The 12,725-nt window shown below is 39.3% G+C and overlaps 1 protein-coding gene across 12 annotated transcripts in view; it reads left to right on the top strand.

The window, feature by feature from the left end:
* Nucleotides 1-12,725, top strand: part of LOC122562047 (multiple PDZ domain protein) — a 368,714-nt gene that overhangs the window by 82,116 nt on the left and 273,873 nt on the right. For all 12 annotated transcript variants that reach the window (XM_043714532.1, XM_043714569.1, XM_043714586.1 and 9 more), the window contains exons 5-8: nt 1,108-1,302; nt 2,107-2,246; nt 8,038-8,251; nt 11,749-11,877. In XM_043714532.1, coding sequence (XP_043570467.1) covers nt 1,108-1,302; nt 2,107-2,246; nt 8,038-8,251; nt 11,749-11,877 — 678 coding nt within the window. The remainder of the gene's footprint in view (nt 1-1,107; nt 1,303-2,106; nt 2,247-8,037; nt 8,252-11,748; nt 11,878-12,725) is intronic.

Genomic DNA, 12,725 nt, shown 5'->3' on the forward strand with positions numbered 1-12,725 from the left:
GGCCCTCGGTGTTGCGCCGATCCAAGCCCACCTAAACTACACTAACCCACTATCCTCCATATACCTATCCAATGCCCTCTTAAATGCCCATAAAGAGGGAGGGTCCACCACTGCTACTGGCAGGGCATTCGATGAACTTACGACTCGCTGAGTGAAGGACCTACCCCTAACATCAGTCCTATATCTACCCGCCCTTAATTTAAAGCTATGCCCCCTTGTAATACCCGGCTCCATACGCGGGAAAAGGTTCATACTGTCGTCCCTATCTAACCCCCTAATCATCTTGTACACCTCAATCAAGTCACCCCTAAACCTTCTTTTCTCTAGTGAAAACAGCCCCAAGTGCCTCAGTCTTTCCTCATACGATTTTCCTTTCATACCAGGCAACATCCTGGTAAACCTCCTCTGCACCCGTTCCAGTGCCTCCACATCCTTCCTATAGTATGGCGACCAAAACTGCACACAATATTCCAGATGCGGCCGTACCAGAGTCTTATACAACTGCATCATGACCTCAGGACTCCGGAACTCAATTCCTCTACCAATAAAAGCCAGTACGCCATATGCCTTCCTCACCGCACTATTTACCACGGGGAGAATGTGCAAACTCCACACAGAGAATCGCCTGAGGCGGGAATTGAACCCGGGTCTCTGGTGCTGTGAGGCAGCAGTGCCACAGTGCCGCCCACCATGATTACATTAGTTGGACAAAAAAGAATATAATTGAGATAATTGGGGAAGGCTACCTGACTTGAAGTGACATAAGCTGTTGCCATGTATTGGTCTTGTACAAGTTGTGAAGGCTGCATCCTGTTGTCTAGCTGAGATATTTGGGAATCTTGCCTGGTCTTCCTCTGCAGAGAAAGTGGAACATCCATAACCATTGTCAAGTGAAGAATTTTTGTTTACCACACTTGGATGTGCTTTGGAATTTGCAGTTGGAATATTACCCCAGTGACTTATTATAAATAAACAAATATAGAATAATTTCTAAATATCTTTTCTTGGTCTCATGACAGCATATAGTGGGAGTTTTGAATTTGTATGCAATGATTTGATGCCAATTATTGTACAACTTCTGTGACATTGTACTTTTTTCAAAAACAGGTGAACATTGTGCCGCCTGCCATACCTTCAGGCATTGATCTTTCTCAGGCTGTTGGCTCTCCTGTTACTTCTATTTCATCTCCACTAAATGAATCGTACGTGATAGCTCAGCAGAATGGGAGTAAAGAAATTGAACATGAAACCTCAGCACAGTCCAATGAAGAATTTGAGCAGAGTTTGAGAAAAATGGCCCATGTAAGAAGATGAATCAATGTAGCACAAAGTAACTAATGTTGGACACTATCTGGCCTATTTAATGTATGTTCTTTCAACATAACTTCATTTCAAAGTTTTCAGACACCTACTGACCATAGTTTCTCTCATTACCACTTTTTTTGATTTGTATTAACTATCTTTTCTTTATTTCTGTTGCCCTGTGTTAGTTAACTCCAATGTCTGGAAGTGTTGAAAGAAAAAAGGAGAATTAAAAACTACTATTAACAATAGTTTCACTATCAAATATATTTTCACCGAGCTAAATTAAATCTTTATGTTTTTTAAAACCTGTTGGTTATTTTTGTTTTCTTTCATTAGAAACGGCAGCTCACATCCTGAGCCAGTCTTCAAATGTGGCTTGAAATTCCTTATCTGCGAATTCAATTTTTGGATTGCCCTTCGATTAATCTGAAGTTCAAGCTGGAATAGTTTCCTCCAAATGAGAGACAAACAAATCCCTTTTGGCAAACATTTTATTGTATTTGGGTAGACAGCAAAATCTTGGATCGAGTGTTGTCAATAAATGAAAAATCCTTATTAGTCCGTAATAGTTTATATTAGGAATTGATCGAAAACACGCCTTGATGTATACTGGGAGCATGCTTCAAGCTTCAGCATTCTTCTGCAGTCATTTCAGATTGACAACATTAATATTTTATATAGTTGATGGTTGGGGAGGATATTGAAAGTTCCAGTTCTGGTTAATATTCAATATTACTTTAAATTGTTGTATGATAGAAAATCTATTTTTGCTAGTAGTGACCAAATTCTCCATCCCACTAGGGTCGTTCCATTGAAAAGGTAAATTTGATGAAACCTGCCTGCGATGGTTTGGGGTTCAGTGTTGTTGGACTTGAGAGTGAAAATAAGGGAGAACTGGGGATCTTTGTCCAAGAAGTCCAAGAAGGCAATATGTCAGTAAGGTAAAAAATTTTCTTTAGATTCCCATCAATGTGTGGTCTCTTTTCCATGCGTATAGCATTAATTTTGACTTTTAATTATTAAATATGCTGATGTCTTGCCAAACAAATTTGCAGAATAACTACCAGAATGATATAACTGGAATCCCATTGATTTTCTTTGTTACTGTTTTCTCAATTAAAGTACTTAAACTTGTTTCTTTGTAATTATGTTTCAACTTAGACTAATGAAGCTGAAATAAATATTTAGCTTACTTTAGGTCTTCTCTAACTTTGAAAGCGCTTCAGAGCACAGATAGAGGACGTAACTGAGATGAGCCACGTTTTCAGGAATCAAAGTGATACAGACTTAGTGCAATTAACAATTGTAGGATGCAACAATTATTAAAGAAGACCAACAGCCAGTGTGTGGAATTATGACCACTTAGAGCACGATTGTAATGGTGAATTTCGAAATAAATTCTAAAATGACCGCAACAATTGAATATTGAGTTAAAAGTATATACTTTTTCCACATCTTTGCCACAGTACCATATAGTTTCTTGTAAATAGTATTGAAGTGGGTTACCTATATAAACCAAAGGGCAGCACAGCGACTAAATGGTTAGCACTACTGCCTCACAGTGCCAGGAACCTAGGTTCGATTCCAGCCTTGGTCGACTGTCTGTGTGGAGTTTGCACATTCTCTCCCTATGTCTGCGTGGGTTTCATCCGAGTGCTTCAATTTCCTCCCACAGTCCAAAGATGTGCAAATTAGGTGAATTGGTCATGCTAAATTACCCGTAGTATTCAGGGATGTTTAGGTTGGGTGCATCAATTAGGGGTAAATGTAGGAGAATGGGTCTGGGTGTGATATTCTTTGGAGGGTTGGTATGGACTTGTCGGCCGAAGGGCCTGTTTCCACACTGTAGGGTTTCTGTGATTCTATTAGAAGATCAGTGATTGGACCCTAGCTGTTCACTACATATCAGTGATTTAGATAAGGGAGCTAAATGTAATATATCGAAGTTTTCAGTCCACGTAAAGCTGACTAGGACATGGGCTGTGAGGAGGATGCCGTGATGATTTATTGTTTGTCGCAGGTGAAGTGCAAGTGTGATGCTACCTACCTTGGTAGTAAAACCATAAAGACATTATCTGAATGGTGATAGATTTGGAAAGGAGTCAGTGCAATGAGACATGGATCCTTGTATACCAGTTGCTGAGAGTTAGCATGTGGGTGTAGCATATGGTGAAGAAAGCAAAATGATATGTTGGCCAGCAAGAGGATTTGTGGACAGGAGAAGGGATTCCTTGTTACTGTTGTACAGGATTTTAGTGAGACCTCATTTGGAGTATTGTTTGCAGTTTTGGTGTCCTTATCTGAGGAAAGATGACTTTGGGTATGGAGATAGTGCTCTAAAAATTTACCATACTGTTTCTTAAGATTGCAGGACTGACATATGAAGAGAGTTTGCATTCGTTAGGGTTATATGCACTGGAGTTTAGAAGAATGAAGAGTTCTCACAGAAACCTGTAAAATTCTAACAGGGCTTTACAGGATCAATGCAGCAAGGATGTTCCCAATGACCAGGAGTCAGAGTCTAAGCGTATGGGGCAGACACAAAAAAAACTGCAGATGTTGGAGTCCAAAGTAGACAAACAGGAGGCTGGAAGAACACAGCAAGCCAGGCAGCATCAGGAGGTAGAGTTTTTGCAGGATGTAGGGTGGAAGGAGGTGTAGTTCAGATAGCTGTGGGAGTCTATAGGTTTATAGTAAATGTTGGTCCATAAACTGTTGCCGGAGATGGAAACTGAGAGGTCAAGAAAGAGGAGGGAGGTGTCCGAGATAGACCAAGTGAATTTGAGGGGTGAGTGGAAGTTGTTGGCGAATTTCATTAACTGCTCCAGTTCAACCTGGGTGCAGGATGCAGCACCATTGCAGTCACCGATATAACGGCAGAAGAATTGGGGAACACTACCTATCAGCACCTCACCATTCTGATACTCTTCCCACCCCAAGCACTCCCCTCAACCACCACCTCAAGTCCGGAAGAAGGGTTGTACTCAAAGCATATAGGGCTGGCCTGAGATGAGGGGAAACTTTTTCAGCTAGAATATAGTGAGCCTGAGGAATTCTTTGCCACAGAAAAAGGTTGAGGACAAACATTAAGTCTTTTCAAGGAATAGTTAGGCGTAGTTCCTAGGGCTCAAAGGGTGTAGGGTGAAAATAGGAATAGGGTATTGACATGGATAATTAGCCATGATCATAATGGCAGAGCAGGCTCAAAGTGCCAAATGGTCTTCTCCTCCTCCTATTTTCAATGTTTCTAAAGACTAGCGAGAAAAATTAAACATTATTTAATTAAATGAATAGTGGCAATTTGGATTTAATAATAGATAAGGACCATTAAGCAGAAAATAATGTTAAATAGTTGTTTTTTCAGATTGGAAGGTAAGTATACATTAGAATTCTGCTGGCTATAAGAGCTATGATTTTTTGGTGTACATCACTGAGCTGAACATGGATATCTAGGGTGTAAATTTTAGTGTTTACAGAAGGTGTGCATGTTTAAAATGTTGATAAGAATGAGGAGCACTGTAACAGATCTCAAAGACATAGGCAAGCAGTTTAAAAGTGCAAATATGAATGGAAGATAAAAGTCTCAGAACTAAGAAATCCAGAACTAGTGTGTATAGGTCTAACATAACTGAGGGAACTATGAGAAAAACATGTATATACAATGAGTAAGTACAATTTAGAATACATTGTGGCTGTAGAAACAGATGCTTGAGTAGCCTTCAAAGCAAAGTTCACAAATACTTGGGGGGTGGGGGAAAAGTGCAGTGACGTGCCAACAGGTGGGATTGGCACTTGACTGGATTGCCATTTGAAAACCCCAAAGTAGTCTCAGTGGGCCAAGCACCTTCTGCATTGTCCTGTTATAAGATTTGGCATTGAGTCACCTGATTGATTTATGATCTTGAATTAATTGGTGGTATGCCGCTACCAGTGAGACCTTGAATTGAAACACTTGCTGATGTCACAAGTTGACTTTTCTCTGGTTTATGTTCACATTGTATCTAGATTTTAAGTTTTTAGGCACTATTATTAGAGTCACAGAGTCATAGATATATACAGCACGGAAACAGATCCACCAGATGCCGACCAGATATCTCAACCCAATCTAGTCCTACCTGCCAGCACCCAGCCCATATCCCTCCAAACCCTTCCTATTCACATACCCATCCAGATGCCTTTTAAATGTTGCAATTGTACCAGCCTCCATCACTTCCTCTGGCAGCCCATTCCACGCATGCACCACCCTCTGCGTGAAAAAGTTGCTCCTTAGGTCTCTCTTATATCTTTCCCCTCTCACCCTAAACCTATGCAGTCTAGTTCTGGACTCCCCCACCCTAGGGAAGACACCTTGTCTATTTATCCTATCCATGCCCCTCATGATTTTATAAACCTCTATAAGGTCATCCCACAGCCTCCGATACTCCAGGGAAAACAGCCCGAGCCTATTCAGCCTCTCCCAATAGCTCAAAACCTCCAACCCTGGCAACACCTTTGTAAATCTTTTCTGAACCCTTTCAAATTTCACAACATCCTTCCGATAGGAAGGAGACCAGAATTGCACGCAATATTCCAACAGTGGCCTAACCAATGTCCTGTACAACCACAACATGACCTCCCAACTCCTCTACTCAATACTCTGACCAATAAAGGAAAGCATACCAAACGCTGCCTTCTATATCCTATTCTCCTGTCATTCTACTTTCAAGGAGCTATGAACCTGCACTCCAAGGTCTCTTTGTGCAGCAACACTCCCCAGGACCTTACCATTAAGTGTATAAGTCCTGCTGAGATTTGGTTTCCCAAAATGCTACATTAAATTAAATTAAACTAAATTAAACTCCATCTGCCACTTCTCAGCCCATTGGCTCATCTGGTCAAGATCCCATTATAATCCAAGGTAACCTTCTTCGCTGTCCACGACACCTCCAATTTTGGTGTTATCTGCAAACTTACTAACTATACCTCTTATACTCACATCCAAATCATTTATATAATGACGAAAAATAGTGGAGCCAACACCAATCCTTGTGGCATTCCACTGGTCGCAGGCCTCCAATCTGAAAAAACAACCCTCCGCCACCACCCTCTGTCCTCTACCTTTGAGCCAGTCTGTATACAAATGGCAAATTCTCCCTGTATTCCATGAGATCTAACCTTGCTAACCAGTCTCCCATAGGGATCCTTGCCGAACGCCTTACTGGAGTCCATATAGATTACTGTGCCCTCATCTATCCTCTTTGTTACTTCAAAAAACTCAATCAAGTTTATGCGACATGAATTCCCACACACAAAGCCATATTGACTATCCTTGCTTTTCCAAATACATGTACATCCTGTCCTTCAGGATTCCCTCCACTAACTTGCTCACTGGTCTATAGTTCCCTGGCTTGTCCTTACCACCTTTCTTAAATACTGGCACCATGTTAGCCAATCTCCAGTCTTCCAGCACTTCACCTGTGACTATCGATGATACAAATATCTCAGCAAGAGGCCTAGCAATCACTTCCCTAGCTTCCCATAGAGTTCTAGGGTACACCTGATCAGGTCCTGGGTATTTATCAACTTTTATGTGTTTCAAGACATCCAGCACTTCCTCCTTTGTAATATGGACACTTTTGAAGATGTCACTATCTATTTCCCTACATTCTATATCTTTTATGTCCTTTTCCACAGTAAGCTCTGATGCAAAATACTCATTTTGTGTCTCCACTATCTCCTATGGCTCCACACAAAGGCTGCTGCATTGATCTTTGAGGGGCCCTATTCTCTCTATAGTTACCCTTTTGTCCTTAATTGCAAGATGAATTTGTCAAACATATGTAAATTACATGATTTAATCTAATTATTAAGTCGAATTTACCAAAGTCATGTTATATACAGACAAAACCCGGCATGGTGGCACAGTGGTTAGCACTGCTGCCTCACAGCGCCAGAGACCCGGGTTCAATTCCCGCCTCAGGCGACTGACTGTGTGGAGTTTGCACATTCTCCCCGTTTCCTCCGGGTGCTCCAGTTTCCTCCCACAGTCCAAAGATGTGCAGGTCAGGTGAATTGGCTATGCTAAATTGCCCGTAGTGTTAGGTAAGGGGTAAATGTAGAGGTATGGGTGGGTTGCGCTTCGGCGGGTCGGTGTGGACTTGTTGGGCCGAAGGGCCTGTTTCCACACTGTAAAGTAATCTAATCTAAAAAACCCCTTTGGTATGATTGAATGTGAACATGGCAAATTTTTTTAGTCTGTCTCATAACTTTAAAGTCTTTCTTTCATGCTTCTAGAAGCACTCAGAGCACATTACAGACCTGTTTTAGTTAACACAGCCCTATAATAGGCAAAGCTATAGAATTAGACAGTAAAATATACTTGTAACACCAATTTGTTACAGTTTTTTTAATCGATTTTTAATCTTTTTGACTTTACGTTTTTGATCCCCTCGATGGAAATTGTGCAATGAAATGACTTGTAGGCAAGAAGTTGAGTAAGTTTTTCTTTTTAAGTGCTGATGTCATTCATTTCGTGGTTATTAAAAGCTCTGAAACTATTTTTTTCCTTGCCTTCTTTATGGAACCTACTCGTGATGCTTTAGTTTACATTGAAATTTAGGCCACAGCCAACATTCTGTTTTGTTTGAAATTGTAAAAAACTATCTATTGAAGTTAACCAAGGGAAATGAAAATCATTAAAACATGGTGTGTAATAAATGACATTAAACTTTCATCTCTATACTCTTTTAATAGAGATGGCAAACTAAAGGAATCAGACCAAATCCTAGCTATCAACAGACAGGTCCTAGACCAGACTGTCACCCATCAACAAGCTATTGACCTCCTGCAGAAAGCCACTGAACAGATTCAGTTAGTGGTTGCTAGAGGATCTGTTCCATGTTTGACCAGTCCAGGAGCTTCACGTACACCATCGGATGCAAGTACACTCTCTGCCCATTCTTCTACTGTAAGTTTAATAAGTGTATGAAATGCAAGTTGAGTTGCGTTTAAGTTGTTGAAAACACAAAGAAAGGTGATGTTATAGATAATCTAATTCACAGCACTTAAAACCATGTTTCTTGAATATTTTGAATTTTAATTTTAAAATTCATTTATTCTTTTGTCTATATTTTGAGTAAATCTGATGTGTGAAAACATTAAATGTGATTTTATGCTGACTGTCTTTCATTTTCAAGCATACTTGAGTCCAGTTAACAAAGCAATTATAATTTTGATGCAAATGATTTTCTATATAATATCAACAAAAATTACAGTGTTAGCCATATTGCTGTGGAGAATGCAGTAGGAGCTGAGAGTAGGACACCTTCTCTTCCTGCCACCATACCCATTAGCACTCCACCTTGTGATCTTAATTGCAGGTGGTGAGTATGATGAGAAAGGAACGGAAATTTGTAAAATCTTATTTATTAGAAAAAAGTCTTGGTGCAACGTTCTTAAGCATATTTCTAAACTTGCTGCCATGGTTTTTAGTTAGTGCTAATTTTGAGTTTATTGCAGTTAACCGAGGGAAATGAAAATCATTAAAACATGGTGTGTAATAAATGACATTAAATATTGAGTTGAGGAATGTATGTTTACTAATTGTATGAAATAGTGTCAACATTCTGTTCACACTTGCAGAGACTTCAGTCGAAATTGGTGCTCCTAATGTGAGCAGCCATCTGTTTTATGTTATGTGCTACTATGAAGTACCATTGGCACATCTATCAAGGCATATCTTTTCAGAAAACCAGTTCTTAAACATAAATTTTGTCTTTGTGTCACAGTATTTTATGTAGTATTCTCATCTCATCCAAGACCATTGTTATTACTACATTTTAAAAAAAACATTTTAATCCTTCATTCAATATTTTGCTTTCTTGTCAGAAACACAATTTTGCTGCTATTCTCATTTGTTTTTGCACCACACACACTACTGAATCCCTCTGTTACAGAAACAAAAATTGGTGGAGAAACTCAGCAAGTCTGGCAGCATCTGTGGACAGTAAGCAGTGTTAATATTTCAAGTTTAGTGAACATTTTTCAAATCTGAAGATTTATTGGACTCAAAATGTTAACTCTTGTCTCTCCACAGATGCAGCCAGATCTGCTGAGTTTCTCTCGCAATTTCTGTTTTTGTTTCAGATTTCAAGCATCCACAGTGCTTTGTTGTATTTTCGTATATTCATTTGTTGCAGCCCTTTTCCTTTAGTCATCTAGTTGTGTTTCACATCACTGATTATTTCATGCTTATCAGACTTCCTTCCCTCCAGTTTACTACTAACAGTAGGTCTCTTGCTTCTGCTTATACTTCTTGCAACTTGGATGCTACATCACCTACAGCAGATTTCTCCCACATCACAACCTTCTGTACCAGGTGTGCAGTCTTGGTGCACTCTTATTTACTGGGTATACGTGGTTCCTTTCAATATATATTAAAACATTCTGCTGTGGCTAAATATTCCTGATGAAGGGCTTTTGCCGGAAACGTTGATTTTCCTGGTCCTCGGATGCTGCCTGAACTGCTGTGCTTTTCCAGCACCACTCTAATCTAGACTCTGGTTTCCAGCATCTGCAGTCCTTGTTTTTACCTACCTTTATATAGATAAATATAATCTAGTAATTATGTAACAGCTCTTCTATTGATATTGTATGCTTGCAGCAGCTTATATAACAGGACTAAATGGGACAACATTCCTTTAGCTTTATGTTGCTAAAACCAAAACCATCCTCTTAACCTTCTACTAGCCAAGACCTTGCATTCATCATTGCTGCTGCTTATGTCTTGATCTATCTTGATGTGCTCTTTGGTCTTCATGATATTGACTCTATTGTCGAGGCTGTTTTGTTCCACATCTACAACATTATTTATCTCTCTCTTTCTTCTACCTCCTGTGACTGTCTCTCTCCTTCCCAACCTGCTGGCCAAACTCATTTTGTTTTGTAGATAGTGTATTTATTCGAGCAGAGTGACTTATTGAATCACTGAAGATCCACATCTACTTCCAGAATGCAAGAGCTTTATTATTTTAGATTGGTAGGCAGAAAACCTCTGGGGGTCCAGAAGCTGCTTCATTGAACAAAGGAAAGACATAAGTATGTGTTTTCAATCTGCCTTAGCATTTACAAGTAGACCATATTATTGATTGCATACAGATTCATTCATATCAGTTGTGACTGTGATCAGTTGATGGACAGTTATAAGTCTTGCCATGATCTCATGATGTTCACCGGACACCTTTATAACCCATCTGTGTATTCTCACAATGCATCTTATTCAACCACATTCCAAGGCTGCTGACTTCTGCATTTGTTATTCAAGTCTCCCTGTTCATAGACTGAGGGCTTCTCCTTACTGTCTTAGGCTCTGTCAATAGGAATTCAGTTAAATCCCTTAATATTGGTTAGAGGTAAAACTCCATTATTCTTATTGTATATTAGTTTCTATGTGATTATAATCATCTAAAGGACGTTAATTAATGTGAGTTATGTCTATCCTCCCCTGCTGTTTTCCATATTAAACAGCAAACTTAGGAGCCCCTCTTGCAAGTGAATCAATCAATACTTCTCAAGGATGTCCCTTTGTCAGAATTGTTCTTTTATAACCTGTGACTTTTTTTTGCTGCTTCTTATTCACATTCTGTTGTGTGATTTTTGCGATTTGTACCTTATCTGATTGCTATGATTTCAAAGACCATTCTGACTATGTAAATTACTGCTTTAGCTAACAAGTTGTGGCCATTTTCGTCAACTAAAATCCACAGACAACCATTTTATATTAACAAAGAACCATGGGTAGCCCCAACACTAACAAAGGAAAGGGAAACATAACCATTTCAATAATGTTAAAAATCACACAACACCAGGTTATAGTCCAACAGGTTTAATTGGAAGCACATTAGCTTTTGGAGCGACTCTCCTTCAGGTGATAGTGGAGGGCTCGATCGTAACACAGAATTTATAGCAAAAATTTGCAGTGTGATGTAACTGGAATTATACATTGAAAGATTGTCTCCAAATCATTTCAATAATGAGGGAGAAATGTGAAGCGACTTTTATAAACTTGCAGAATGATGGTCTCTTTATTAAAATTTATTCTTCAGTTTTTATTTCATTTTTACCGCCAAAAGTATTTGAAAAATGTAAATACACATTATTTTATGAAGCTATTGTAGAATTAGATTGTGCGATGCATGCAGTAGGGTTTTGTTTTGGTTGAGGTACTAGGTTAATTTTATATTTCAGCTGCTTCATCTGTCCATATTGGAGACTGATATTTGAATAATGCCTACTATTGTCCTCCATAAACCTGAAGTGGTTTGTTGTATAAATGCTTTTGTAGAGGTATATGTTTATATAGTATACTGAGTAGATGTGTTATCTGCCTTTATCAAAATTTGAATGTAGTGACATAGAATTGTGTTGTATATATGAGCACTGCAGACTACGTTTTATCCCTAACAGGTCCACTGGCAGACTGTTGAAGCAATTGAGCTAGTAAATGATGGTTGTGGTTTGGGATTTGGAATAGTAGGTGGAAGAACAACTGGTGTAATTGTGAAGACTATTTTACCTGGAGGAGTTGCTGACCTGGTAAGAGTTTTAAAATTCAATTGCTTTGCTGGGTATTTAATTGCATCAGTGCTACCCACCTTCGTAGTTTTATTGAGATGGAAAGTGCAGTTTTATTCGTGGAATTTCTACTAACTCTTAAGAGTGCACTTTAACTGCTAAGATTCAACAAATTTGGCTGAGGATGGAGGAATAAAATTTCAAAAAATGGCAACTGTTTGGGAACCGCATTCCTTCCAGGTTTAAAAATGGGGAAAAGCCAAGAAAGGAATCCATGTTCAGCTATTGGGTTATTGATTAATATATTCAAATGTCAGTTGACAAAGTTCAAGTGAACTTTCTAGTTTTAACAAGCCCTGTGTGGATTTTCAAAACTGGAACTGTCAAGGATCAACCAAGGAAGAGCACAGTGGAGTGTTGCTGAAAATAAAACTGATACTTGGAAGCCTTGATAGAGCAAAATTGTAATGCATTTAACCAGCCTCAATGACAGATTTTTGCTTCATTGTTTATGTAAATGAAAGCTGAAAATGTGTTGCTGGAAAAGCGCAGCAGGTCAGGCAGCATCCAAGGAGCAGGAGAGAAGCCTTGATAGAGCAAAATTGTAATGCATTTAACCAGCCTCAATGACAGATTTTTGCTTCATTGTTTATGTAAATGAAAGCTGAAAATGTGTTGCTGGAAAAGCGCAGCAGGTCAGGCAGCATCCAAGGAGCAGGAGAATTGACGTTTCGGGCATGAGCCCTTCTTCAGGAATGAGGAAAGTGTGCCAAGCAGGCTAAGATAAAAGGTAGGGAAGGTGGGACTTGGGGGAAGGGATGTTGGAAATGCGATAGGTGGAAGGAGGTTAAGGTGAGGGTGATAAGGTG

The sequence above is a fragment of the Chiloscyllium plagiosum genome, chromosome 2, assembly GCF_004010195.1.
Source record: "Chiloscyllium plagiosum isolate BGI_BamShark_2017 chromosome 2, ASM401019v2, whole genome shotgun sequence".
Taxonomy (NCBI): domain Eukaryota; kingdom Metazoa; phylum Chordata; class Chondrichthyes; order Orectolobiformes; family Hemiscylliidae; genus Chiloscyllium; species Chiloscyllium plagiosum.